This window comes from Theropithecus gelada, chromosome 17, assembly GCF_003255815.1.
Source record: "Theropithecus gelada isolate Dixy chromosome 17, Tgel_1.0, whole genome shotgun sequence".
Lineage (NCBI taxonomy): Eukaryota > Metazoa > Chordata > Mammalia > Primates > Cercopithecidae > Theropithecus > Theropithecus gelada.
The window spans coordinates 77,098,864-77,124,640 of NC_037685.1; the positions used below are offsets into that span (position 1 = coordinate 77,098,864).

General features: G+C 37.9%; 1 protein-coding gene across 2 annotated transcripts in view; it reads right to left on the bottom strand.

Moving 5' to 3' along the window:
* Positions 1–25,777, bottom strand: part of CPB2 (carboxypeptidase B2) — a 52,227-nt gene that overhangs the window by 4,401 nt on the left and 22,049 nt on the right. Inside the window, exons 4-9 of one of the 2 annotated variants that reach the window (XM_025364341.1) lie at positions 24,394–24,502; positions 20,801–20,902; positions 15,919–16,023; positions 9,302–9,412; positions 6,974–7,067; positions 553–755 (exon numbers count right to left, since the gene is read on the bottom strand). In XM_025364341.1, the coding sequence (XP_025220126.1) occupies positions 553–755; positions 6,974–7,067; positions 9,302–9,412; positions 15,919–16,023; positions 20,801–20,902; positions 24,394–24,502 (724 nt within the window). The remainder of the gene's footprint in view (positions 1–552; positions 756–6,973; positions 7,068–9,301; positions 9,413–15,918; positions 16,024–20,800; positions 20,903–24,393; positions 24,503–25,777) is intronic. The other variant, XM_025364342.1, reaches the window with a different exon arrangement.

Sequence of the window (25,777 nt, forward strand, 5' to 3'; positions counted from 1 at the left end):
ATGAGTCCTCTTTGAACTTCCTGTATTGTCCGTTATGTTCCAAAAAACAGACTCTTGCCTCAGTGCTAAAATTGGGGGTACTTTAATGGGACCAAAACCTTGAGGGTTCGGGAAGTCAGGGCATGAACAATTCCTGCTGCTAATCCCAAAACAATGAGTGTTGTGTTGAGACTGAATCTGTGGTCCGCTGTTGCAGGAAGCTAGTGACCACAAAGCTGTCGCATGATTCCATACTCATCCTTGCTTATACGGCTTCACATACAGATCAGGTCAAGTGGAATAGTTCCTTCCTAACCTTCAAAGAATTTGTCTGACATTTTCTTAGGAAGCCCATGTGCTAGAATAAAGTGCATGTTGTTAGGGTAAGGCATGTTCTTTACATTCCCTTAATGAACACTGACCCAGGGTGACTCTCAACAGGATCACACCATGATTTAAAACATCTATCATTTGCCTTCTAGAGGACAAAAATTTTCGCAGTTTTTGATTCTTCAACTAAGTGTTATTTTATTTCCAAAATGCTAATGAGAAAAATAATTAAGTAGCACTTACCAATTCCTCGTGGTCTTTGCTTTTGCTTCGAGTATAGGAATATGGAAACACTATATGCTGGGAGTATGAATGCATGCTGATGTATGCTTTAATGTGGTTGATATTTCTTCTCAAGAAATTAGCCACCGCCTTCGCTTCTGGTTCTGACTCAGGATAAAGTCCACAGTAGGTTTCCGAGCATGAGAAACTGGATGCACCTTCCTCTGCAGTGAAATTGATAAGGTGAAATTATGAGGGGATGCACATAGTTCTGTAATTTGTGGTTTTCCAGACAACGTATTCTCCTATCTATGTTGCAACATTTTTAGATGAATGGATTAGGTAGGGCTCTGCAAAGAACATATTTCCACTAAGTGTTGTTTATGTTTCTTTTGAAGTCAGATACTTATCTGCTCACACAGCTGACCTTCTAACAGTCATTCCCAGCACCTGTCTCCCTTGCGACCTTGAGAAAGTGGCTAAGAGAGTCTCAGAGATACCAGCCCTATCTCCAGACTTCTGGATATGTGAGAAAAAATAAACCCCATTTTCCTTAATCCACTGTAAATTTAGTTTTTCTGATATTTGTAGTTTTAAAGCTACCATTAATATAGCCCATAAAAGAAAAGCCTCACTTCACAACTCAGAATATGTAAGTCTGCCTTCAGTGCTACTTTTAACTTGCTAAAGTGGTTTAGTAAATAAAATGGGATGATGGTATTTGTTGCCAGACCAACGTTCATTCGTTCCTTTAATAGATTATAATTTGCATCACTTCAGATGGTACCCTGCCTTCCAATACTTCTCCCCCTGTCCCTAATTCACAAGGGTGAAGCTCCAGCATGCTGCATCTGACACAAGAGATTATCCCTTCCTGCAAACAGTTGAGGGCTCAGGATTGGGTCTGACTCTTGTGCTTTGCCAATCTGAATCCCTTCAAAGATAACTTGAAATCAATACTAAGAGTCTCATCTCAATCTAGCTGCTGTCTTGAACAGACACTAAAAATAGTAATACTACCAGCTGACGCCTGTGGAGCACATGCTATACGTCAGGAACTCTGCTAGGATTTGTGGCAAAAATTTATTCTTACAGCAGCCTGATGAAGTAAATACTGTTATTTTAGGAGATGCAATCTGGATATTCTTGGTGATAACCATTCTTCAAAATAAGAGGCTATACAGCATTATTGTTAAGCACCCAATTACTGGATTCTAAATCTTGATTTTACCATTTATTAGCTATATGGCCTTGGGTAAATGTTTAAAAATCTATCTGTATCTCCATTTCCTTATCTGCAAAATGGAAAAATTACACATTAAATGCTGATTGAATGAGGATTAAATGAGTTAGTTCATACAAAGTGCTTTGCACAGTGCCTGGCATGTAGTATGCATTTCATAACTATTGCTGTTTATCATCATCATCATCATCATGTGGACTGAGACCTGAAGGAAGCCAGTGTGCATCACAGAGATGAAAAGGGGAGAGAAAGGATTCACTGAGCGTCTCTAGGGCTCCAGGCCCAGTTCCCTTCTGTTTCTGAGTCCAGCTGCATCCCTGCCTCAGGGTTCCATGGGCTACTTACTATCCTTACAGAGCCTGCTTTTCTTATTTAAGTTCATTCTGCTTTCTTCCTGTTATTATACAAGCATAACATTAATATTTGTTAAAAAATTGTTTCCCTGAGAGGAAATGTGCTGAACATCTTAAGTCTTCCGAAGTATTTCATTTTTAACCAGTAAGGTGATTGGATAAACCATTTTTCATAGTTTGGTCACCCTTGAATATTCCTGCCCTTTTATGTGGTATATAATTCTAGAGAATAGAGATTATGTATTGGGTATGGAGGTCGGGGAAGACATAACCATTGAATAGAGAGGTGGTGCCCTAATATGAATCCTCAGACTAGGGTTGTTTAATAGAAATATAATGCAAGTCACATATTTACTTTAAATTTTCCAGTTACTACTTTAAGAAAAATAAAAAGGCCAGGCACGGTGGCTTATGCCTATAATCCCAGCACTTTGGGAGGCTGAGGCAGGCAGATCAGTTGAGATCAGGAGTTTGAAAACAGCCTGGCCAACATGGTGAAGCCCTGTCTCCACCAAAAATACAAAAAAAAAAAAAAAAAATAGCCAGGCATGGTGGTGCACACCTGTAATCCCAGCTACTTGGGAGGCTGAGGCATAAAAATCACTTGAACCTGGGAGGCAGACGTTGCTGTGAGCTGAGATCGTGCCACTGCACTTCAGCCTGGATGACAGAAGGAGACCCTGCCACACATACACAAAAAGAAATATGTGAGATTAATTCAATATTATAATTTATTTAACCAAATATGTACAAAGTATCATTTCAAATGTAACCAATATAAAAATTATTCTTGAAATATTTTATGTTACTTTTTTCATACTGGGTCTTCAAATTCTAGTGTGTATTTAACACTCAGTGTATGTCTCAATTCAGACAAGCTAAATTTTAAGCACTGGATAGCCACATGTGGTTAGTGGCTACTGTCCTGGACAGCCTCGGATTCTCATTCTATGACTGTCATCCTAGAGATTTCAAGCCATTTAGTGGAAAGAGCCTTGAAGAGGCAGGAAACTTGAGGTTGAAACTCTGCTTTACCATTAAGCAGTCATGTTAATTTGGGCAACTACTTCATCCATCTCAGCCTCAGGGGCCTCATCTGTACCACGAAGGAACTTGGGCCACTGGATCCCTCCAAGTTCAAGCATTATTTCATCTATAGACATGGAACCAAGCACGCTGTGAAATATCTATAATAGGCAAATTCATAGAGACAAAAAGTAGATAAGACGTTACCAAGGGCTGGGGAGAAGGTAGGGATGAGGAGATATTGCCTACTGGTAACAATAGGCAAAAATCTCTCTTTGTGACAAAAAATTTTAGGAATAGATAGTAGTAATTGTGAATGTACTTAATGCCACTGAATTGTACAATTAAAAATGGTTAAAACGGCAAATTTTATATTACATGTATTTTATCATAATAAAAAATAATTTAAAAAAACACTATAGTCTCCTAGAAAAAGAAGTAAAGGATTTTCCATTCAAGCCAGTTGCAAAAATCTTTGTAGTTGAACTCCGTGTTTTAGAAAATGTGTAGGGCTGTCTTAGGTAGTTTGAGACCAAAGGTTCTCATAATGTGCTCCGGTTATCAACTGAATTGCATCCTCCAGAAATTCCTGTGTTAAAGCCCTAAGCCCCAGTGTGACTGTATTTAAAGACAAGGCCTTTAAGGAGATAAGGTGAAATGAAGTCATAATCCAATGTGACTGGTGCCCTTATAGGAATAAAGAGAGACACCAGGAAGGTTTGTGTAGAAAGACAAGGCCATGTGAGGGCACAGAGAGAAGGCAGCTGTCTACAAATCAATGAGAAAATCCTTGGGAAGAGCTCACTCTGTTGGCACCTTGATTTTGGACTTCCAATCCTCAACTGTGAGAAAATAAATTTCTGTTGCTTAAGCCACCCAACCTATGGTGTTTGGTTGTAGCAGCCTGAGAAGACAAAGACACCCCTACAACCTACCCTCCACTCTCCTCTCCAAAACACACACACAAAATTGTAATACAGAGGAGCATCAAATGAGTAACTAGGTTTGATATGTCACTTCCTGTTAATAAGTGAGGTGGTTTTTAGATCCTTTATATAAAGAATCGTAGGGGCACATTCTAGTTGTAGGGATGAGAAAGATAAGATTAAATTCTTTTTTCTCACTGTCTTGCTTACATAATACAGAATACATACTGGAACAGTTGGTAATAAAAGGAGTTCCTTACAATTATTTTTTATTTTGGGGTTTTTTTTAAATTAAAAACCCATATGCTTGCTGCTTCTGTTTCTGTTTTTCACTCTTGTGATACTTAACAATATAGCACCATGCCTAAGAGGGGACTGAGACATTTCTTGATGACAATAACAGAATATATTTTGACTACTTGGCTATCCAAATTAAATAACACTGACTTCACCAAGAAACGTATTAGGTAAAATCAAGCACCAAAAGAGCTTGAAGATAAATAAAAAGTTCCAAAAAGGAACTGATAACCTGGGTTTATATCCCAGCTCTGCCACGTACTTGCGCGTACTTGCTACACGCCCTTGAGAAAGGGACTTAACTGTTTTCAGCCTGGGTTTCTCCATCTATGATTCGTAGATAATGAAATCTGGGAGATGAACTATGTCAATGGCTCAGCACTGAGTAACTGTCAGCTCTATTTATTCAGATTCTTTTTACATCGCTGCTGTTCCTGGGAGCCCCTGGCCCACTGTTAGTGCCACTGCACCTTTGGGCCTCTGGGAACACGAGTGGTTTCTTAGGGAGAAACCACTAAGTGATTCCCTGGAACCTAAGTCAGGATGAACTACTTCTTCCTCTGAGTTCCTACCAAATCTGTAGCTCTTAGAGCAACTAATTCATTCATGGACTTATTTAGTTAATATTTTATGAGGACCCTCCTTGTGCCAGGCACTGCACTAGGTACTGGGTATTGATTTCTGTTCGCATGGAGTTTCAAACCTAGACAGGGAAAAAAATAAGGAAATAAGATAAGTACTTTGTTGTGAGGTTTGGTTTTCTTTTGTTTTGGCAATCAGCTTTCCCGGGCTGAATGTTGTGAGGTTTTAATAGGTATTCTGGGGTTTTGATAAAATGTTTAAAATCATGAAATTTTACATTTTTTAAAGGAAATAGGCAAAATTATGTGCATAGGATTGTATAGGGTCCAGGTCTGGGAGGAAGAGGATGTTTCTGTGGGTACAGTAGCTTCTCTCTCTTATGGGCTCCATAGAGCCCAAAAATACAGATGTTGCATACTCCTTGTTAGGTTAGTTTACTTTCATAGCTGTTTCTGAAATGTAGTACTATGAAAAATAATGTTGAGTGGGTGGGAAGAAAGAGTGAAGTAACACCTACCCCCCTAAAAGCAAACTTCTTTGTTTTCAGGTTCAGGGAGTACATGTGCAGGTTTGTTCCAGGGATATATTGTGTGATGCTGAGGTTTGGGATTATATTGAACCCATCACAAATAGTGAACACAGTACCACGTAGGTACTTTTTCAACCCTTTCCCCTCTTTCTCCTTCCCTGCTCCTTTTTTGAGTCCCCAGTGTCTATTGTTCCCATCTTAATGTGTGTGTATACCCAGTGTTTAGCTTTTACTTATAAGTGAGACGATACAGTATTTGATTTTCTGTTTCTGTGTTAATTTACTTAGGACAATGGCTTCCAGCTGCATCCATGTTGCTGTAAAGGACATAATTTTGTTCTTTTTTATGACTGTGTAGTATTCCATGGTATGTATGTACCACATTTTCTTTATCCAATCCGCCATTGACAGACACCTAGATTGATTCCATGTCTTCGCTATTGTGAATAGTGCTGCAATGAACATCCGATTGCATGTGTCTGTCGGGTAGATCGATTCATTTTCCTTTGAGTATATACCCAGTGATTAGATTGCGGAGTCGAACAGTAATTCTACTTTTAGTTCTTTGAAAAATCTTCAAACTCCTGAAAGCAGACTGTTCTTAAATGCATAACTCAACATCACCTAATGCCTTAACTCAAATTAAGAAATAATAAATTCCCACTGTACTTTTTTATACTATTTTTAATATTATTATTTTTAAATTTTCTTTATATTATTTATTAAAGAAATTAAGAAAGTGAATAGTGAAAAAAAAGTCTTCAAACACTATAGAAGTAAACATTTACTTGTGCAATTAAAAAATGAGGGGTCCAGGCCAGGCACAGTGACTCACTCCTGTGAGCCACTTTGGGAGGCCGAGGTGGGCGGATCACTTAAGGCCAGGAGTTTGAGACCAGCCTGGCCAACATGGTGAAACCCCATCTGTACTAAAAAAGATACAAAAATTAGCCAGGCATGGTGGCATATGCCTGTAGTCCCAGCTACTCGGGAGGCTGAGGCAGGAGAATCCTTGAACCTAGGAGGCGGAGGCTGCAGTAAGCCAAGATTGTGCCACTGCACTCCAGCCTGGTCAACAGAGCAAGACTGTCTCAAAAAAAAGAAAAAAGAGAGGTCCTCCCCCGATCTCAGGTCTTTGATATTCTAATGATGAATGTTTTTGTTTATTAAAATAGGATCTTTAACTGTCACTTCTTTATTATTCCAGGATAATAGATTTTAGAATTTTGAAGCTAGAAGGAATCTTAAAGAACTGATTCAACTTTCTTATTTTAAAGATAGGAAAACAGGAGAGAGGAGAGGCCAAAGTGATTTTCTGACTCTGGCCAACATTGGTAGCATTACATTTACCTAAGCGTTTATCATTTAAATTATTCCCTGATTCAGACAGGCTAGCTCTGTATTTAATTTGAATTCATGGGCCTTTCTCTGTGACAATCACCCTTTCAGTGAAGAGATATTGCAAGAAATAAAGCCAACAACCTACCACACCAGTGTTTGGACGCAAAGTTCCTGTTCAGGTCTGTTCCGATGCAACGATTGTTCGCATAGAAAGAACGGTTCTTTCTCCACATTCGATTCTACATAAACAAAATACAGACAACCTGGGTGGCCACGTTCAGGGCCCAAGGAAAAACACGCATGTGAAAGTCCATGAAACCAGAGTTGCCTTTCTCTCCTTCAACCCCATACCTTGCATGGCTTCATCACATTGCTGTCGTTGTAATATTCCTTTGCATGGCCCCTATTGCTATCCGGGTTTCAATCACATCCACTCAGACTATTTTAGTTGAACCAAACAAAATGGTAATATTTGATCAATTTTGACTGATAAAAATAAAGATTTCATTTCATTCCACTAGGCTGCTTATTAGCCTTCTTGTTTAGTCTTGTTTCCTTTACATTAATTTTATGCACAGGGTCATTTTGAGCTCCTTCGAAGAAAAGCAAAATAACTTTGTGTCTCAACTCAACACTGAGTCATAAGTTAAAATGCTCTCTTTAGGTTGAATTCACCACTCCTCTTTCAAAGCTAGAAAAGGTGGAGATGTGAAGACACCTCTAATCTGATGACTTCTTCAATTGTACTGATTTGACTCTGGTTTTTAAATATAAAGCAAATTCCCTATTGGGTTATTGGGGCAAACCAGGAAAGTTTGGTCATGTAAAGAGTTGCACAGACTTTGTTTAAGTTCTGAGTTTGGGATGATGTAGCACCCTTTTCTCCTACTCTCACCAACCCTCTGCCAAGCCTTCCAGCCTGTTACCACTCCCAAGCCTGTGGTTCAGTGGCAACAGTAGACCCTGGGGATATCAAGTTCTCAAACTGTGGGAATTAGTAATAGGGTAATGATACAAAGAACAGTTGGGAAGTTGGAAATCTAAAGAGTGACTGAATTCCACTGTGATTCAGGTTAAGGTGTAAATATACTTTATTATCAGTTTACAGATATGACCATTTATTGGACACCAAATTTGTGTTAGGCATTATGCTAGGTAATTCTCATTTACTTAGTTTGGCATTTGCCCACCTCCACCTACAAAATTTTCAGTTACAGTATTCCTTTCACCAGAGATGACTTTTTCCTCAGTCTCCTGTGCCATGTCTATCTCTTCTGCATAAATTACCTCCTATATGAAATAATTCATGTGTAATTCCATATGTTTCCAATCATGCCAACTAATCTTCTTCCTCTTAGTATTTATATGTGCTACTCAAATAGGGTTTTCTAAATTTATATATACCTAGTTATGTTTCTATGTGCCCCTTTAAATTAGAAAGCATAGTATTTCATATTGCTTGAGTAATTTTACATGAATCACTATGTTGATTAACCAGAAAATACAGATCGAAGAGTATGTTAAACTACAAGATGGTAATGCAATTAGCAAATCCTGATAAGGGGAAACTCTTTTCTTTGACAAATAAATTGCAAGGAAAAACAAAAAACAAAAAACAGAAAGAGCAAAAGATGGAATGGGAGTCCGTGGATTAAAACAGAATTGAAAGACCTATAAACCAATCATAATGTAAGAGCCTTATTTGGATCCGGAATCAAAGAAACATACTTTTTAAAAAGTTATGAGGCCGGGCGAGGTGGCTTATGCCTGTAATCCCAGCACTTTGGGAGGCCAAGGCAGGCAGATCACAAAGTCAGGAGTTTGAGGCCCCCTGGCCAGTATGGTGAAACCCCGTCTCTACTAAAAATACAAAAAAAAAAAGCCAGGTGTGGTGGCAGGCACCTGTAGTCCCAGCTACTCAGGAAGCTGAGGCAGAAAAATCTCTTGAACACAGGAGGTGGAGGTTGCAGTAAGCCGAGATCGTGCCACTGCACTCCAGCCTGGGCAACAGAGCGAGACGCCATCTCAAAAAGAAAAAAAAGTTATGATACAATTGAAAATACTGGCAATATTTTATGGTATTCAGAAATGGTTAATTTTCAAGGTATAATTATACTGTAATTATTTTTTTCAGAATAATTTAGAAATGCATACTGAAATATTTATTGATGAAGTGATATGGTACCTAGGATTTACTTCAAAATAAAATGAGTAAGGTAGAAGTGGGTAGAGAGAATTCAGATGAAACAAGACTGGCCATGAGTTAATTATTGTTGAAGCTCTGTGATGGGTAGATAGAAGTTTACTACACAATTATGTGCACTTATATATATTTGACATTTTCCACAATAAAAGTTAAAAAATGTAATAATAAAGCCATTGTGCTTAGATCCAGACTTCTATGAATAATTCAATCTATATATCCTATATCTCCAAGGAGAGCATGATTTGTCTTCTTTGCCTTTTCTCCTACCTTTTTCCATGAGTAGTCATAACCATCCACATTAACCACTGGCATAACATAGAAATCCACATGCCTCAGAAGATTGGTATATTCCCCTATTATCCCATAGTATTCAGTTATCTGCAAATTAAATGAAGAATATTTAATTAGATCTCTTTTAAGTTCTTCTAAACTTAGTGTGTGTATGTGTGTGTGTGTTTTTTCTTAGTTTGTCATTTGGCATGTTTAGATTTGCAGATTTAACTTTCAGAAAGAGTGCTAATTCCTCAAAAGAACTGAACTTAGGGTACTCTGCTACAAAGTGGTGATAAATGCCTTACACATGGTGCAATCTTCCTAATTAATGAAGGCAGAAAATCGAACCATAAACTTCCTAAATTTTCCTTAAGAAATAATATTAACTCTTTATTGAAGCCATAGAGCCCACTACGAAGATTTAAGGAAACAAAAAAGTAGATCTAGTGTAGCTCCTTTTTCCGTAATTCATGTTCATCAGAGCTTAAACTACCTACCATATTTTAACCCCAGAGGTGATTACCTGATATTTGCTACATTGTCCTTAGAACTTGTAGAGCTCAAGTTTTGCTAGAATTGAGTGTGTTTCCCAAGCATTTGATCATCTAGCTTTAGAATTGGGGTAGCTTCTCCTAGGTACTGGCTATGAATTCCTGACAGACATCATCTCAAACTTGTTCCTCTCTACTTTAGAGTCATCCAGCTTAGCGGTACATATTACAATGTGATCCAATGGCCTCCAAATTTGGTGGCTGAGAAATTTACCCCAAAATGCCAAAATGTACAGGCAGGAGAACTATAAAGACAAATTTTAGCTGGTCAAATCATTTCACCTAGGACAAAGCTTTTGGTTTAAAATCTTAATTTGTGGCAACATTGCTGTATTTTAATTTAATTCACAATTAATTACATTAAATATTTAATTTGGCTTACAATTCAATAAATATTTAAATTGCCTTAAAGTATACTCATGGCATTGTTAAGAAATGTCTTTTTTATTATTATTGACAAAATAAAAACAAGCCTTTTATAAACTTTACTATTTTCCCTTTAAATGTTTAAAATATTATATTCATATTTCCCTAGAACAATCACAAGAGTCACATTAAAGTTCTTTGCCATGAAGAAATACTTATGAAATCAGAGAGAAAGGAAAGAAAAATGTTATTTTAAAATCTACTGTAAGTCAGAAATAAAAGGTTAATGAAAAGGAAGCAAAATTTGTAGAATGAAGGAAGCCATGTTTTGTTTTGTTTGTTTGTTTGTTTGTTTATTATACTTTAAGCTCTGGGATACATGTGCAGAACGTGCAGGTTTGTTACACAGGTATACATGTGCCATGGTGGTTTGCTGCACCCATCAACTTGTCATCTACATTAGGTATTTCTCCTAATGTAGCCCCCCACCCCTAACCCCCCAGCCTCCGACCCCCGACAGGCCCCGGTGTGTGATGTTCCCCTCCCTGTGTCCATGTGTTCTCATTGTCCAACTCCCACTTATGAGTGAGAACATGCGGTGTTTGGTTTTCTGCTCTTGTGTTAATTTGCTGAGAATGATGGTTTCCAGGGAAGCCATGTTTTAAATAGTTGAGCAACCAGTTAAATATATTTTTATGCTACAAATTTATAAATTTATGTTAGCATCACTTTTCAGTAATCATGTAGCATTCATTATTAGAAAAATATTAGGAGAGCCTGTTCCTTTCAAAATAATAAAGTATTTCTCATTTTCATTTCTACAACATGGCCTAAACTTTTAATAGATACAGCATGATGAGTTTCTTTTTATGCTTCATTTTTTAAATTTCCTTCCTACCTTTACCTCTGTCCGGTTGGATGGAAATCTTTCCACAAAAAGTTATGCTCTGAGAGATGACCAATGTTAGGCCCAGAACAATGTTACCTATTTCTTTATCTAATAGGTAGGACTCCAGACAGAAGGAGTGAGTGAGGGCTGAGATACAGTCTGTGCTGTGAGCCAAGCCACACCTTCAAGTGTGGCTATAGCTACAATGCCGGAGGAAGGGGTGCCCATTTTTTCTTTAACCGCTTATTGAGATATAATTTACATTCCAGAAATTCACCATTTTACAGTGTGAAATTCAGTGGGTTTTGGTGTATTCATAGAGTTGTGCAACCATCACTAGTATCTGATTTTTGGAATTCATCATTAAAAAATCCCCATGCCTATGCCCATTATAACTCACTCCCCTTTCCCTCCTGCCACTTCCCCATGCCTCTGACAATCACTAACGAACTTTCTGTCTCTGTGGATTTACCCATTCTGGACATTTCATAGAAATGGAATAATATATGTGGCATTTTGTGTCTGGTTTCTTTTACTTAGCATAGTATTTTCAAGATTCATCTATGTTGTAGCATGAATCAGTACGTCATTCCTTTTAATTGCTGATTGATATTTCATTGCATGAATATGCTGCATTTTGTTTTTCTGCTCATAAGTTGATGAAATTTGAGTTGTTTCCACTTTTTGACTATTATGAATAATATTGCTATAATCATTTGTAAACATATAGGTGTTCAGTTGTCTTGGGTATACACCTAGGAGTGGAACTGCTGAGTCACATAGTAACTCTATACTTAATCTTTTGAGGAACTTCCCCATTGTTTTTCAAAGTGGCTGAAGAAATTTTGCCTGACAATAAATAAATATTTGTTGAAGGTGCAATTTACCAACATGGCAAGTAACATAATTGAAATCCTGTCCTACTAGAGATGGTCTGCAATATACAATGATTTCACTTACGATTTTTTGACTTTACAATAGCACGAAAGCAATGCATATTTTGTAGAAACCGTACTTTGGGTACCCATGCCACCATTCCATTTTTCAGTTTTAGTGCAGTATTTAATACATGATATGGGATATTCATTTATATCCCATATCCCAAATTTATTATAAATTAGGTTTTGTGTTAGATGATTTTGCCCTACTGTAGGCTAACGTACGTGTTCTGAGCACATTTAAGGAAGGTTAGGCTATGATATTTGGTATTCGGTAAATTAAGTATATTAAATGCATTTTTTACTTAAAATATTTTCAGTTGTGATTGTTTATTAGGTTTATTGAGACATAACCCTACCATAAATTGAGAAGCCTCTGTGTAAAAGAAAAACAAGATGAGAATAGAGGAGAATGGAGAAGAGTGTAAGACTGAGTGAGTGATGAGAGGGTGGGATTGATTCCCATCAGCTGGCCTGTAGTCAATGATTACTCAACTCTTCCTCTCACTTTGCCTGGGGTGCACTCAAGCTTTGCCTTTAATGTGGCCCTAAACAACAACAACAACAATTCCTACCTAGGAATTAACCAGTGACCATTTGACAGATAATAAATTAGTACATAAAGACACATAGGTCTGTTAATGGGGTTGCTAAAAATATATATATATATATATAAGACACCCGAAGGGAAAATTTTAAAACAAAATGTTACCATTACAAATATATCAGAGAGCTGTCTCAGTTTTTACTCCAATCTCTACATATGTATGTATAGTTTGAACCATAGCCAATGACAATAAAATATTTATCCCAACAGTAGGCACTGTTTAGATACTCTCTGGAACCCAAAATTGTATGTCAGCCTAAACCTGCAACATTAATTTAAATTTCAAATTCCACAAGGGGATATTGAGCACCAATTATGTTGACCAAACAATATACCAGGTTATGGGGAACAAAAAAATTACTTTAGAGCTGGTCTCTGCCTTCAAAAAGCTAATAGAAGTGATAAGTTGGAAAAGCAGCAATTCAATGCTATTGATATAAGTATGATAATAAACAATGGCAAGATGTACAAGGTGGCTCAGAAAAAGGATGGTTAATTCTGTGGAGTGTTTGGGGTTGGAACTCCTGAAGAGCAGGTCAGGGGGCAAGAAATTGAGGGTTGGGGTGAATTTGTGATGGGACCAATTAGTTAGTGACGAAAGTATTCCTGGAAAGGGACTGATAAATTTAAAGGACGTAGATCTATGTAGGAACTACAAATCTACTAAAGTTGGGGGAAAAAAGCAGTCATAGTAGGGGTGAGAAATGAGAGAAGACAGGAAATTAAGAAGTTAGATTGCTAGATGGCTTCTTCTAACCCTCCTTGTTGCTGTCCATGGCCATATTCTGGCTCTAAGGAACAGCAAAACATTACTTCTGAGATCCAGAGGATGGCTACAGGAGAAATTTGCTAAAGAGGACTTGAGATGAGGTTTAGCGGAAGAGAGAACAAGGAACTGTGAAGATACGTTGTTAGGTGACTCTCACATATGGACTTTGAATTCACTCAGAATGATGGCAAGAGTTGGAGGAGAAAAAAGAATCATGAACCAGGTACCAGGAAATTATCTGAAGGTCAGTGCATGATAGCAATAAAATAAGAGTACAACCAGATTATGTAAGTTTCTGAGAAGAGAAGAATCACTGGTAGTGTCAAGACAGGAGAATGCTGATCCACTCCACCAGGCCTCTCAGCACATGGTGATGTGAAAGAAAGAGCAGCCCCTCTACTTGAAGGAGCCACCAGGGAGCAGTGTCCTTAGGTTATGTGTCACCCGTGGTGAGGAGGGACAGAGAGAATTCTGTGAAGGCCCTGAGGTTGTAGAGCTCTAACTTTGTGTGCAATTAGACGAGAGTTTTCTAGGGCAGAGGTTTGGCAGGAGATCAGCAGTGAGAAAAGCCATTTGGCAGAAAAAGTTCTTGGCGAGTTGTGATGGTTAACATATATTCACTAGGTCCTACGATGTGCCAGCCCCGGTGCTGGATTTTGGCTTGGTGATGCAGCCATGCAGAAATTGGTCTCAGCTCTGCCTTTGCAAAAAGAGAAGGATCTAAGTTTGCCTCCTGAGAGTATGTGAATGAGAAGCTTAGAAAGAAATGACTGGCCTCAAGCTTCTCAAAGGGTAGTGTAGTGGATTTCTGCTGAAACTAGACTATAAGATTTTTGAAATCCTTATTGAGCTGCAGAAAAGAGTGAGAGACTTAAAAGCTAAGATTTTACCTTGCCTTTGGATGCTTTAGTTTTTGAATATAAAACCTACCTTCACAATTGTTGAAAGGTAAATATTTTATTTTACTTTCCCTCTTCCAGTGCTTTAAAGCACTGAGAGTCAGATGATCTGAATTAGTTTTGGGCAGGCGAGAATGGAGTTTAAATGTCCATTTTGAAAGACCTTATTGATTATGTTTCTTTGGGCTACACAAATCAGGTTCACATTGTTGGAGCAAAATACTCAGCTATAAGATCTTTGGGCTATATTTTGTTCATCCTTGTATTTCCAGATCTGAAACATCATAGGCAATTTATAAATATTTGTGGGTTAAATAATTTAATCTTACAAAGATTCAGCAAGCGGCTTGGGTAGAGGGTAGGATATCTAATAGGAGGGCAGAGGTGTCAGGATGACAAGGGCAGTAATTAGGGACAACCTCACCAATATAAATTAGAGCCAATATGAATGGAGGTTTCTTCTTGGCCCTTCTCATGTTCAGTGATGGAATGGAAAATAAATGTTCTTACTCTCCTACTTTGTACCCTTCTCTGTTTATTAACTGCTGTTCCCTTCACTACCTAAAATAACCAAACTACTCAACTTGGGGAAGGTTCCAGATCATGATGTGACTGGGCTATGTTAAGGGTCTGATCAGTTGGAATCATCCTGTTTTGGCCAAGATAGTACCAATGGTGTTTGGGAATTTCCAGTAGACTCAGGGAGATTGCAGCTCCCATCCATGGGGGATGGAGGATGGAAGATTCACAGTGAATGAAGGCAAATAGAGATGTTGCATTTGTCAAGGTCCAGCAAAGGCAGAAACAGTTTTATCTTGATGTACTTAATAAGTGCCAATATCTTAATTTCCTAACTCATCTATTCTGTTACTATGTATCTGTGAATGCAAAGACTACAAAAATCATTATCAGAAAGACACATATTTTGAGTTATTTTTCCAGTGGCAATGATTCTTTATAGAAATCAATGTAGAGAACATATATGCCCATTTTATAGGATTTGAAGCATAATTTTTAGTGTTTTCATTTATCAGGGAGGTTAATAGTCATTATATCTTTTACCTTTCCAACATACGATTTGTCTTATATATGACTTTTTTGATGCAAAACCCTTCTTCAGGGACAAAATTCCCTATTATGACATATGAGAAAACATACTCTGTTTCACCTCTGTAATGTTGTGCTTATGTTCAATTTCCAAGGGTAAAAATGGCAAAAGATGTCTGGATAATTAAAACCAAAAGAGAAATAAATTAATTGGGCCCCAACTTAGATAATTCCTTCAGTCCTTTCCTCTACTTAGTCAACATATTATAATCAATATACTATTTCTTAATCATTTTTCACTGTTTAGCTCCAGGCAGAAATGTAAAAAGACCAACAATATTTTGGGTGATTTACATGCTTGAAGTCATGTTTTTCAACTCATTAATGCATAAAAGTCACCTGGGAAACTTGTGAAAATTGTAGATTCCCAAGCTTCATGATGTGACTTAGGAAAATGCATTTTAATAAACAGCCCAGTTGAGTCTGACACAGGTGATCTTGGGCACCATATTGAGAAATGTGGTTAAGAGAATGTGAATACTTACATGGCCTATGAACCACAAGCAGAAAGCAGGGGAGATCCATTCTCTGGCATGGATTCCACAGTCAATCCACATGGCATTTTTGGCTGTTTGTTCTTTTCCAGAAACCTGCTCAAAGAAACCCCAAAAGTAGCAAAAACAATAACAATAAGCTTCAGGATAATAACTTTCATTTATATAGTGCTTATATTTAATAGTTTCAGCAAATCTCTGAGATATGAATTGTTCTGCATTTCTTTGAAAATTCTCCAGGGAAATTTAAACAGTGGTGAGATTAAGTGACACTAGTTAAGGTAGCAAAGCTGGTGTGAATTGAAACTGAAGTTTGAAGCCAGGACTCTGATTTCAAACTTTTTATCCTCCCACAATTATGCAGTCATGTCAGAGCTGCATGTGGAGGTTTAGAAGAGGAGACCAGAGAACTAATGATTTGGGCTGTATCTTCATGCTTCATTTAGAGGTAAATGGGTGTGAATTGGATGGCAATCTTCCCTGGGAGGTGTAGAGACACACCAGGAGCAGAAACTCACTCAAGATTTTCCTCTGAGTGCATTTTTTTTTTTTTTTGGTGTGGATTATTTCTTTATTTCATACAAAAAGAAGCATACATCTAACTTCTCATGAACTGATTACCAGCAAATAAATCTAGGGACAGAGGCTTTGTTCCCAGTATGATGGACTAATACAAGCTGCTAACTCTGGAATAAGAATTGTCAACCTTTTCTCAATGATAGCCTTTGATGTCTTTAGAAGAATTATCAAGAACACCTCCAAAATTAATTATACTGTATTTGCCTTTAAAAGTGAGCTACAACACAATTTAGGGTATAGAGCAGTGGTCCCCAACCTTTTTGGCACCAGGGACCAGTTTCATGGAAGACAGTTTTTCCATGGATGGGGCAGAGGTGGGGTGGAATCAGGGGTTGGGATGGTTTGGGGATAAAACTGTTCCACCTCAGATCATCAGGCCTTAGATTCTTATAAGAAGCGTGCAACCTTGATCCTTTGCATGCACTGTTCACAACAGGGTTTGTGCTCCTATGAGAATCTAATGCTGCTGCTGATCTGACAGGAGGCATTGCTCAGGCAGTAATGCTTGCTCACTGGCTATTCATCTCTAGTTGTGTGGCCTCATTCCTAACAGGCCATGGACTGGTACCTGTCTGCAGCCCAGGGATTGAGGACCACTGGTATAGAGGGAAGGGAGAAGAGTGTTGTAAAATCTAACAAATATGTAGACTTGCAATTCCAAAACAAGAAAAAGAAAGAGTTAGATATTTAGATTGTCATTTGAACCACTCCAGGAGGTTTTTTCCTAACTTGGAGCTAGCAATATTTAACAAGATAGTAAATAAGAAAGCCCAATGGCATTGGCCACTAATCGTCAAATTGTATAGTCAGAGAGAACTACCTAGCTTATTCTACTCAATGTAAAGAAAATCTTAAGTTGTCTACTTGACCTTTCTAAGTCCTGGGCCAATTTTCTTGGCACTGGTTCTGGCACCGAAAAGTTGGCAAAATCCCAGAGACTCACATTATATGCACATCCTTGATCAAGTAAGAGTAGGACCAAACCATCCAGAATGCATGATTTTTCAACGTGTACAAGTTTCAGATAAGCATGTTCCAAGGACTACACACAGCATGGCTGAAAGCAAATGTCATGGGTGGATATGCCATGATACATGGATCCAGTCTGATTGACCAACTCAATGACCAAGGGGATCCAACGTTTCGTATGTCTGCCTTGAGTCTGCATTGCAAGTACTTGTAAACGACAGATTAAAACTGAGAAGTCCTAACCCAAAGTCTTATCTTTGAATAACTGGAAGCTCACCTATCACAATTTAGATAATGTTGGGATACTGTGCATAAATTATATGTTACTAAATTAAATGTACATTTTTAGTGACTACATTATTTTCCAGAGCTTTTTAAAAAGAACTTTAAGAGAAAGAGGTAGAAAACAGAACCATAGAGTTGTTTCCTAGTTCTGAAAACAATTGGCTGTGGCTATGTTCACTGACCTTTACTAAGGTCAATTTATTCAAGAGAGATGACATCCAATCCAAGATAGGTTAATCAACTTCTCTTCCATAACATTTTGCAACTGAAAATATATAACCAAATGGGTGGCAATTGGAGTAGAAACCATCATAATAACCCTACTGCAAAGGACTTCAGCCTTTTCCTGCTGTTCGTCCCTTGCTGGGATTTGTTGTCCTGCTCTTACTTTAGTTTCAAAAGTTGTACCAGGAAGTACTAACCAGAGCACACAGGTAAGAGAAAGAAATAAAAGGCATCTAAATGGGAAGGGAAAAATCAAATTATCCTTGGTTGTAGATGACACAATCTTATATTTAGAAAAACCTAGCCTCCACCAAAAAACTAAATTGCAGGTTATAAAATCAACACACAAAATCAGTAGCATTTGTATACAACAATAGCAGACAACCTAAAAGAAAAATCAAGAAAGAAATACCATTTACAATGACCAAAAAAAAAAAAAAAAGACCTGTAATAAATCTAACCAAAGAAGTGAAAGACCTACAATTAAGATCATAGAATACTGATGAAAGAAACTGAAGAGAATACACAAAAAAAAGAAAAGATACTTCATGCTCATGGGCTTCAGAATTAATATTGTTAAAATGTCCATACTACCCAATGGAGCCTGCAGATTCAATGCAATCCCTGTCGACACCAATACACTCTTCATAGAAAGAAAAAAAATCTAAAATTCATATGTAGCCACAAGAGATCTTGAAAATCCAAAGTAATGCTGAACAGAAAGAGCAAAGCTGGAGTACTAAAACAGCATGGTACTGGCATAAAAACAGACACATGGACCGATGGATTACAATAAGAGAACCCAGAAATAAATCCGCAGATTTACAGTCAACTCATTTTCAACAAAGCCACCAAGAACATACATTGGGAAAAGGACAATATTGTCAATAAATGGTATTGGGAAAAATTTTATTCATAAAATTCAAACTAAATCCCTGTCTCTCACTATATATATAAAATCAACTAAAAACAGATTGGACGTAAATGTAAGAGCTGAAACTATAAAACTACTAGAAGAAAACATTGGGAAAACAATTCAGGACTTTGGTCTCAGCAAAGATTTTTTTGGGGTAAGTTCTCAAAAGCACAGTCAACAGAAGCAAAAATAGATAAAGGGGATTACATCAAACTGAAAACTTGCTTCCGCACAGCAAAGGAAATAACAGAGTGAAAAGAAAAAAATGGGAGAAAATATGTGCAAGCTATTTAATGACCAGAATATATAAGGAACTCAAATAATTCAAAAGGAAAACAGAAATAATCCAATTTTTTAAATGAGAAAGGAATCTGAACAGACATTTCTCAAAAGAAGACACACAAATGGCCAGCAGGTATATGAAAAAATCCTCAACATCACTAATCATCAGAGAAATGTGAATTAAAACCACAATGCAATATCATCTCATCCCAGTTAAAATGGCTTTAATCCAAAAGACAGACAATTACAAATGCTGGAGAGGATGTGGAGAAAGGGGAACCCTTGTACACTGTTGGTGGGAATGTAAATTAGTACAGCCACTATGAAAAACAGTGTGGAAGCTCCTCAAAAAACTAAAAATGGAACTACCATGTAAGCCAGCAGTCCTACTATTGGGTATGTATCCAAAAGAAAGGAAATCAGTATATCGAAAAGATACCTGCACTCCCGTGTTTATTACAGCACCATTCACAATAGTCAAGATATAGAATCAACCTAAGTGTTCTTCAACATATGAATGGATAAAGAAAATGTACATATACACAAATGGAATATTATTCTGGCATTAAAAAGAATAAAATCCTATCATTTGCAGCAACATGGATGGAACTGGAGGTCATTATGTTAAGTGAAATAAGCTATGCAGGGAAAGACAAATACCACATGTTCTCACTGATATGGGGAGTGGAAAAAGTTGATCTCATAGAGGTAGAGAGTAGAATGGTGACTACCAGAGGCTGAGAAAAGAGGATACAGAGAGGTTGATTAGTGGGGACAAAATAGATAGAAGGAATAAGTTCTAGTGTGTAGTAGCACAGTAGGGTGACTAGAATCAACAATAATTTATTGTCTATTTCAAAATAGCTAGAAGACAAACTTAAAATGTTCCCATCACAAAGAAATGATAGATGTTTGAGATGATGGATATCTCAAATACCCTGATTTACACATTGTATGCATGTATCAAAACATCACACGTGGGGAGAGAGGGAGAAAAAAAATCACATGTACCCCAAAAACATGTACAATTATTATGTATCAATTTTTAAAAATTAGCATCAAAAAGCTGCACCACTTTTTTAATTTTTAATTTTATTTTTTTCAAGTCGTGGTTTTATTTTCTGTTACTGTTTGTCCACTAACAGAAATAGTGTTTGTCCAGTAACAGAAAATAAAACAAGGACTTGAAAACAATAAACACCACTTCCTTCATTTCATGGAAATGTTATAATGGCTTATCTAATGTCACATAAACAGAAACAGAGTTAATTCTAGAACTGGGGTTCATCTAGAACTGAAGCCTTAACCCCCAAGAGACTGTATTTGGAGATAGGGCCTTTAAAGAGGTGATGAACATGAGGCCCTTAGGGTGGGTACTAATCCAGACTGACTGATGTCCTTGTGGGAAGAGATTAGGACATACAGACCAGGACAAAACTGTATTATTAATGGGAAAAATAGCCAACCCCTAAATAGCCAGATATTAAAGTTGAGGAACACCTGTAATGCAAATATTTTCAGAACTCAAAGAAAAGAAACTCAAGTTTTAACAAACACCACTGGAGAATTAATCCCTCCCCTCACATGGAAAGATCAACGACTTTCCCCACAACATACCTTTAAAACATAAAGTGGGTGCTTCTCATAGGAGGATCCAATGTGGATTTTTGTAAGCATATCAGGATACTTCTCAGTTATAAGTTCTATCCAAGAATAGATCTAGCAAAATGGAAACCAGAGGTTAGTCACGAAGCAAGTTCAAAGCATTTCCCTGACCAAAGGAAGCAGCTAACTTCTTCAGAGAAAGGAAAACCTCTGTATGTGGAATGCATGAGGACCTAAAGCACTGATGGCGGGGGCTTTCTTCTGATGTTTAGGGAAATTAATAAAATTAAAGTTTTCATAAGTGTCAAGGTTTTGGGAAAGAGTGAAAAAGTGCTAAGATACTTATAACGAGGTAGGAAAAGTTAATCTTTAAACTATGGCCCCTGAAAGTTATGTTTAAAGTCATCACAATGATAACAAATTCTTATCATTCATTCAAAAGTTCACTTTTATATGGGACTTAAAAATGCACTTTTCAAGATGAAGGGAGCCCTGAGCACCGTCTTTACGCAGGATAAAAGGAAGCATCGCTGTTTCCCACTAAAGACCTGTGCAAGCACAGTGAGATTGGCAGAATGATGAGAGGCAAAGGTGGGGACAATCTGGAGGAAAAACAAACAAACTAACTCAGTTATCCCGGATTCTGGACCTCTCTCTTGGGTGGAAGTCCTGTTGTTTTTGAGGTTCTGTCAAGATAATAGGGGAAGGAAAAAGAAAAAAAAAATCTGACTTTAGGGCTGGCACCCACTTCAAAGCAAGCATTGCATTATTGTCTGCTTTGAGATTGCTGGGATTGAACTGGGTTATGTTTTAACGTGGACCAACTTTCGAGGGTCCATTCTTAAACTCTGATGCCTTCTGAAATGGAAACAATCAAATCCTGGCTTTATCTCTGGGAACTTTTCTAGAGGTGATTTCAAATAGCAATCCTAGCTGGTAAAAACTGGAGCACCATTTATCCCTGGGTTCTCTGAGATCACATAACCAGCCTGAGTGGTAGGTGTGAGTGGTTGTCCCCATGCCGAGAATTAAGGGCTCCTGCCCACCTGCCACCAAGTACTGATCCTGTCAGTGTCTGGGGTGTCAGAAATGTAACCATCAGCAATTTCCTAGTTGAAACTCCATTTCCCGTGTTACTCCTCTAGGCATAAATACACCTGAGAAAGCTACCACAAAAAAAATTAATTTATTCATTGATACTTCAGTAGATTTCCTCTAACACGAGAGGCTGTGTAATCTGAAGGCAGTTTAACCGACATGCTTTATACATTTCTCAAACTAAGCTCAGGTAGTAATGCAACATTCTTCGAATAACTCTTTTCTCTCGCCATGCTAAGAAGTAATTTTTGGCCATTTGTTTCTTTCTCCCTACACTGGATCATCTAAGATCTCCTGGTGTGAGTCAATGACAAAATAACCTGTGCTACCCACCAGGCCATCTTGTAGGGAGGGCTGATCAAGAGACCACTGATCAAAGGGAAAGAAGTACTTAGAGGAATTTTCTGGGAGCAAAATTTTTATGGTTCCTATGAACCTCTTAGAAAATAATAGGGGCCGGAGTGGAAAGAGAAGTACAAGATATTTTCTAGAATGTCATAGTTAAGGACTAAATGTTATACCCCTTTCTCCAATTCATATGTTGAATCCCTAACTCCCAGTAGGTTAGAAAGTGACTGTATTTGGAGACAGGGCCTTTAAAGAGATGATCAAGTCAACATGAGGCCCCTAGACCGGGCACAAATCCAATCTGGCTGGTGTCCTTATATGAAGAGGAGATTAAGATATACAGAGAGAGACACCAGGGATGCATGTGCACAAACAAAAGGCCATAAGAGGCTGGGCATGGTGGCTCATGCCTGTAATCCTAGAACTTTGGGAGGCCAAGGCGGGCAGATCACTTGAGCTCAAGAGTTCGAGACCAGCCTGGCCAAAGTGGTGAAATCCCATCTCTACTAAAACTACAAAAAATTAGCTGGGCGTGGTGGTGTGCGCCTCTAGTCCTAGCTACTCTGGAGGCTGAGGCAGGAGAATCACTTGAACCCGAGAGGCGGAGGTTGCAGTGAGCCAAAATTGCACTATTGCACCCCAGCCTGGGCGACAGAGAGAGACTGTGTCTCAAAAAAAAAAAAAAAAAAAAAAAAAGAAAAGAAAGAAAAGGCCATATGAGGAAGAACAATGTGAGATCACAACTACCTGCAAGCTGAGGAAGGAGGCCTCAGTAGAAACCAAACCTACTGACACCTTGATCTTCTAGCCTCTAGAATCAGGAGAAAACAAATTTCTGTGATTTCAGCTACACAGTCTGTGGTATTTTATTACTGCAGCCCTAACAAACTAATAGAGCCGTGAGCTTATTTTTTCCTCCTGTGTCATTCCAACTCTTTCCTGAAGATATGGTAAGAAAATATAACGTTTTTGAACAAAATAATTAAAATATGTTTTGACAAATATTTAAAAATACTTCTGTGTGTGGCATTCCCCTCTCCCCACCAAACTTATCACAGCAGTGACAGTTTCACTTTCTGTATTTTGCAAATCCCACCTATGCAACCTCTCTGCATCGAGTTTGCTCATGCAGTCCTGCTGATGGATGCTGGAGAGAGGTGGTCTAAGTTGGATAGATGTAGGAGAGATTAAAAAAAAAAGGGGGGGGTGCAATTGTAAGACCCCGTCAATCAACCAGGCACACATTCTAGAAGCATACTGACTTCTTGCTTAATTAACTGGGAAGGAGCAGAGGCTTTTAAAGATTATACACATAAAATTGATTCTCATTACCTAAGTCTTAGATGTCTTAAAAATATGGATATGGTCCCTAATAGTTTCTGGGCACCTAGTCAAAGATGACAAAAATAGTTATATTAGGCAACATAGGGGCATACTCTTATAAAAAGGCATCAAGGTATTTTTTACTACTTGGAGAATACCATATAAAAAAGAAAGTCCTCCTGCGAATTTATTCTTTCAGCTAACAAATATAGGGAAATGGCTTTTAGTGGATTATGTGAAAGCTTGCTGAGGTCTCACCTGCACATCAACACCTTAACTGAAGTTCCCTCTAAAAGGAGTGGAACCTGTAAGTACTGATATAAAAAAATCCAATTTCTTAAAGATTAGAACAAAGGCATTATTATTATTATTAGTTTAAATAGCTTCCTTCTAATGAATAAAATGCAATTAGTTATAGTGTATTAAATGTAAATGAATATATTCCTTTAATTCAGCAAGCTAATCTGGTAATTAGTAAAATTAGGGTGATGGTCCAAAGAGACATGATTAATTGGACTGGTGATTTTTTGGTGGCAGTTTTAATTAAAGCCCCTATTGTTTGATTTCTGTTGTTCCATAGCATAAAGTGTTACTCCCAGCAGTTAGAGATATTCTTAGCTGTAGACAAACATCCTGCAGTTTATCAAATATGATGCAATCTTCTCAGGGAAGATGACCACCATGTACTTGACCTAAGTGTGTGTGTGTGTGTGTGTGTGTGTGTGTGTGTGTTTTACCATCTTCTACCAGTTATGATCCTTGGATACTCCCCTGGTTGAAATAGCAATGCTGGTTAAATGAAAATAGTAGCTTTGAAGAGCTGTGTGATGGCTTACTTCATTTAGTGAGTGATACTGTTCATAGTACGATGCGGAGGCTCGGGGGCTGACTGTGTCGTTGGAAATCTGCTGTTGAATAAGATCTTCCACATCTGCCAGCAGGACACTAGGTGATGAAACAGAGAGTAAGCTAGTTTCCAAGCAGAGGGTAGATCTTCCCACATGGCGCATTGCAGGCACAGCAGGTGAGCACGAAGAAAAAAATCACTAAGAAACCTAATAAGCATTTCATCAAGGTAAAAGCACGATATCTCACATTGTGATAAACTGATCGACAAACCCTTTCAGTAGAGCCTACATGGGCACTAGAGAAAAAGTAGCTCCTATTAGGTATATTTTCAGAACCTCCATAAAAACCACCCTTTCCCACCATTACCAACATTACTCAATGGTGATTCTTCAGTGACTTTTATATGAACATATGGATTGATGTACCTTTCTTCAATCCAGAATATCACTGTATTATGCTGTTTTCAGTTAAAGAGGAAGAAGAAGCAGGAAAGCCTTTTCTTTTTTTTCTTATTTTTTCCCCATTGACCTGCACCAGATGTTCTGCAGAGCCAAAGAAATAGAACAGGAAAAGGGAAGTACAGGAAAGGCTTCTCGTTCAAGTTCTCTTCAGAGCACCACATTTGTTAACCAGGCAAATATTTTAACTGAATTCAGGCATTCTATCACCTAAGATGAACAAGTTGAAAGTTACCTGTCATACTAATAAAAGGTTCTTTACTTTTATTTGGGCCAATAAATAAAAGCCGCAGCGTCGACATCAGAAAGGTCTAAGTTTGACTCCTAACTCTGCCATGTTCTTTCTGATTTACCCTGAAACATTCCTTTATAAGTAAGGATATTTTTTCATCTATATAATGGGGATTGCATCTACTATTTGGGGTTAAGTAAAGATTAATAGACACAATGTCGATTAATAGGAAGGTTCAGCACACAGTTCCTGGAAAACAGGACACACCTGTAATATACTCTATAATATATTACTAATAATTAACATAGCATATTATCCAGGGGGCACCCATTGATACACAGAAGAGAGCATGGTCTCAAGGAAGGGGCCAGGCCACCAGGAAGGTACTGGCAGTTGGGCAGTGGATATGGAGAGGAGATATTAGACAGGAGACTCCATAGGAAGAAGGCTAGACTCTAAGCAGAAATTGCACCTGATACACTTTTTAAGAAAAGGAAATCATTTCTAATCCACATGGTAGGTGCTGTTTTTACCCTTAATATACAAAACTTGGGAACAGAGAGGTGAATAATTCCCCCAGGGTCATGTAGGTGGTCAGGGGCAGTGCCAGACTAACCCGAGATCTCTGCAGAGTCCAACCACCTGTTACACTTTTTAAAGCCAGACATTCAGAAATGGTCA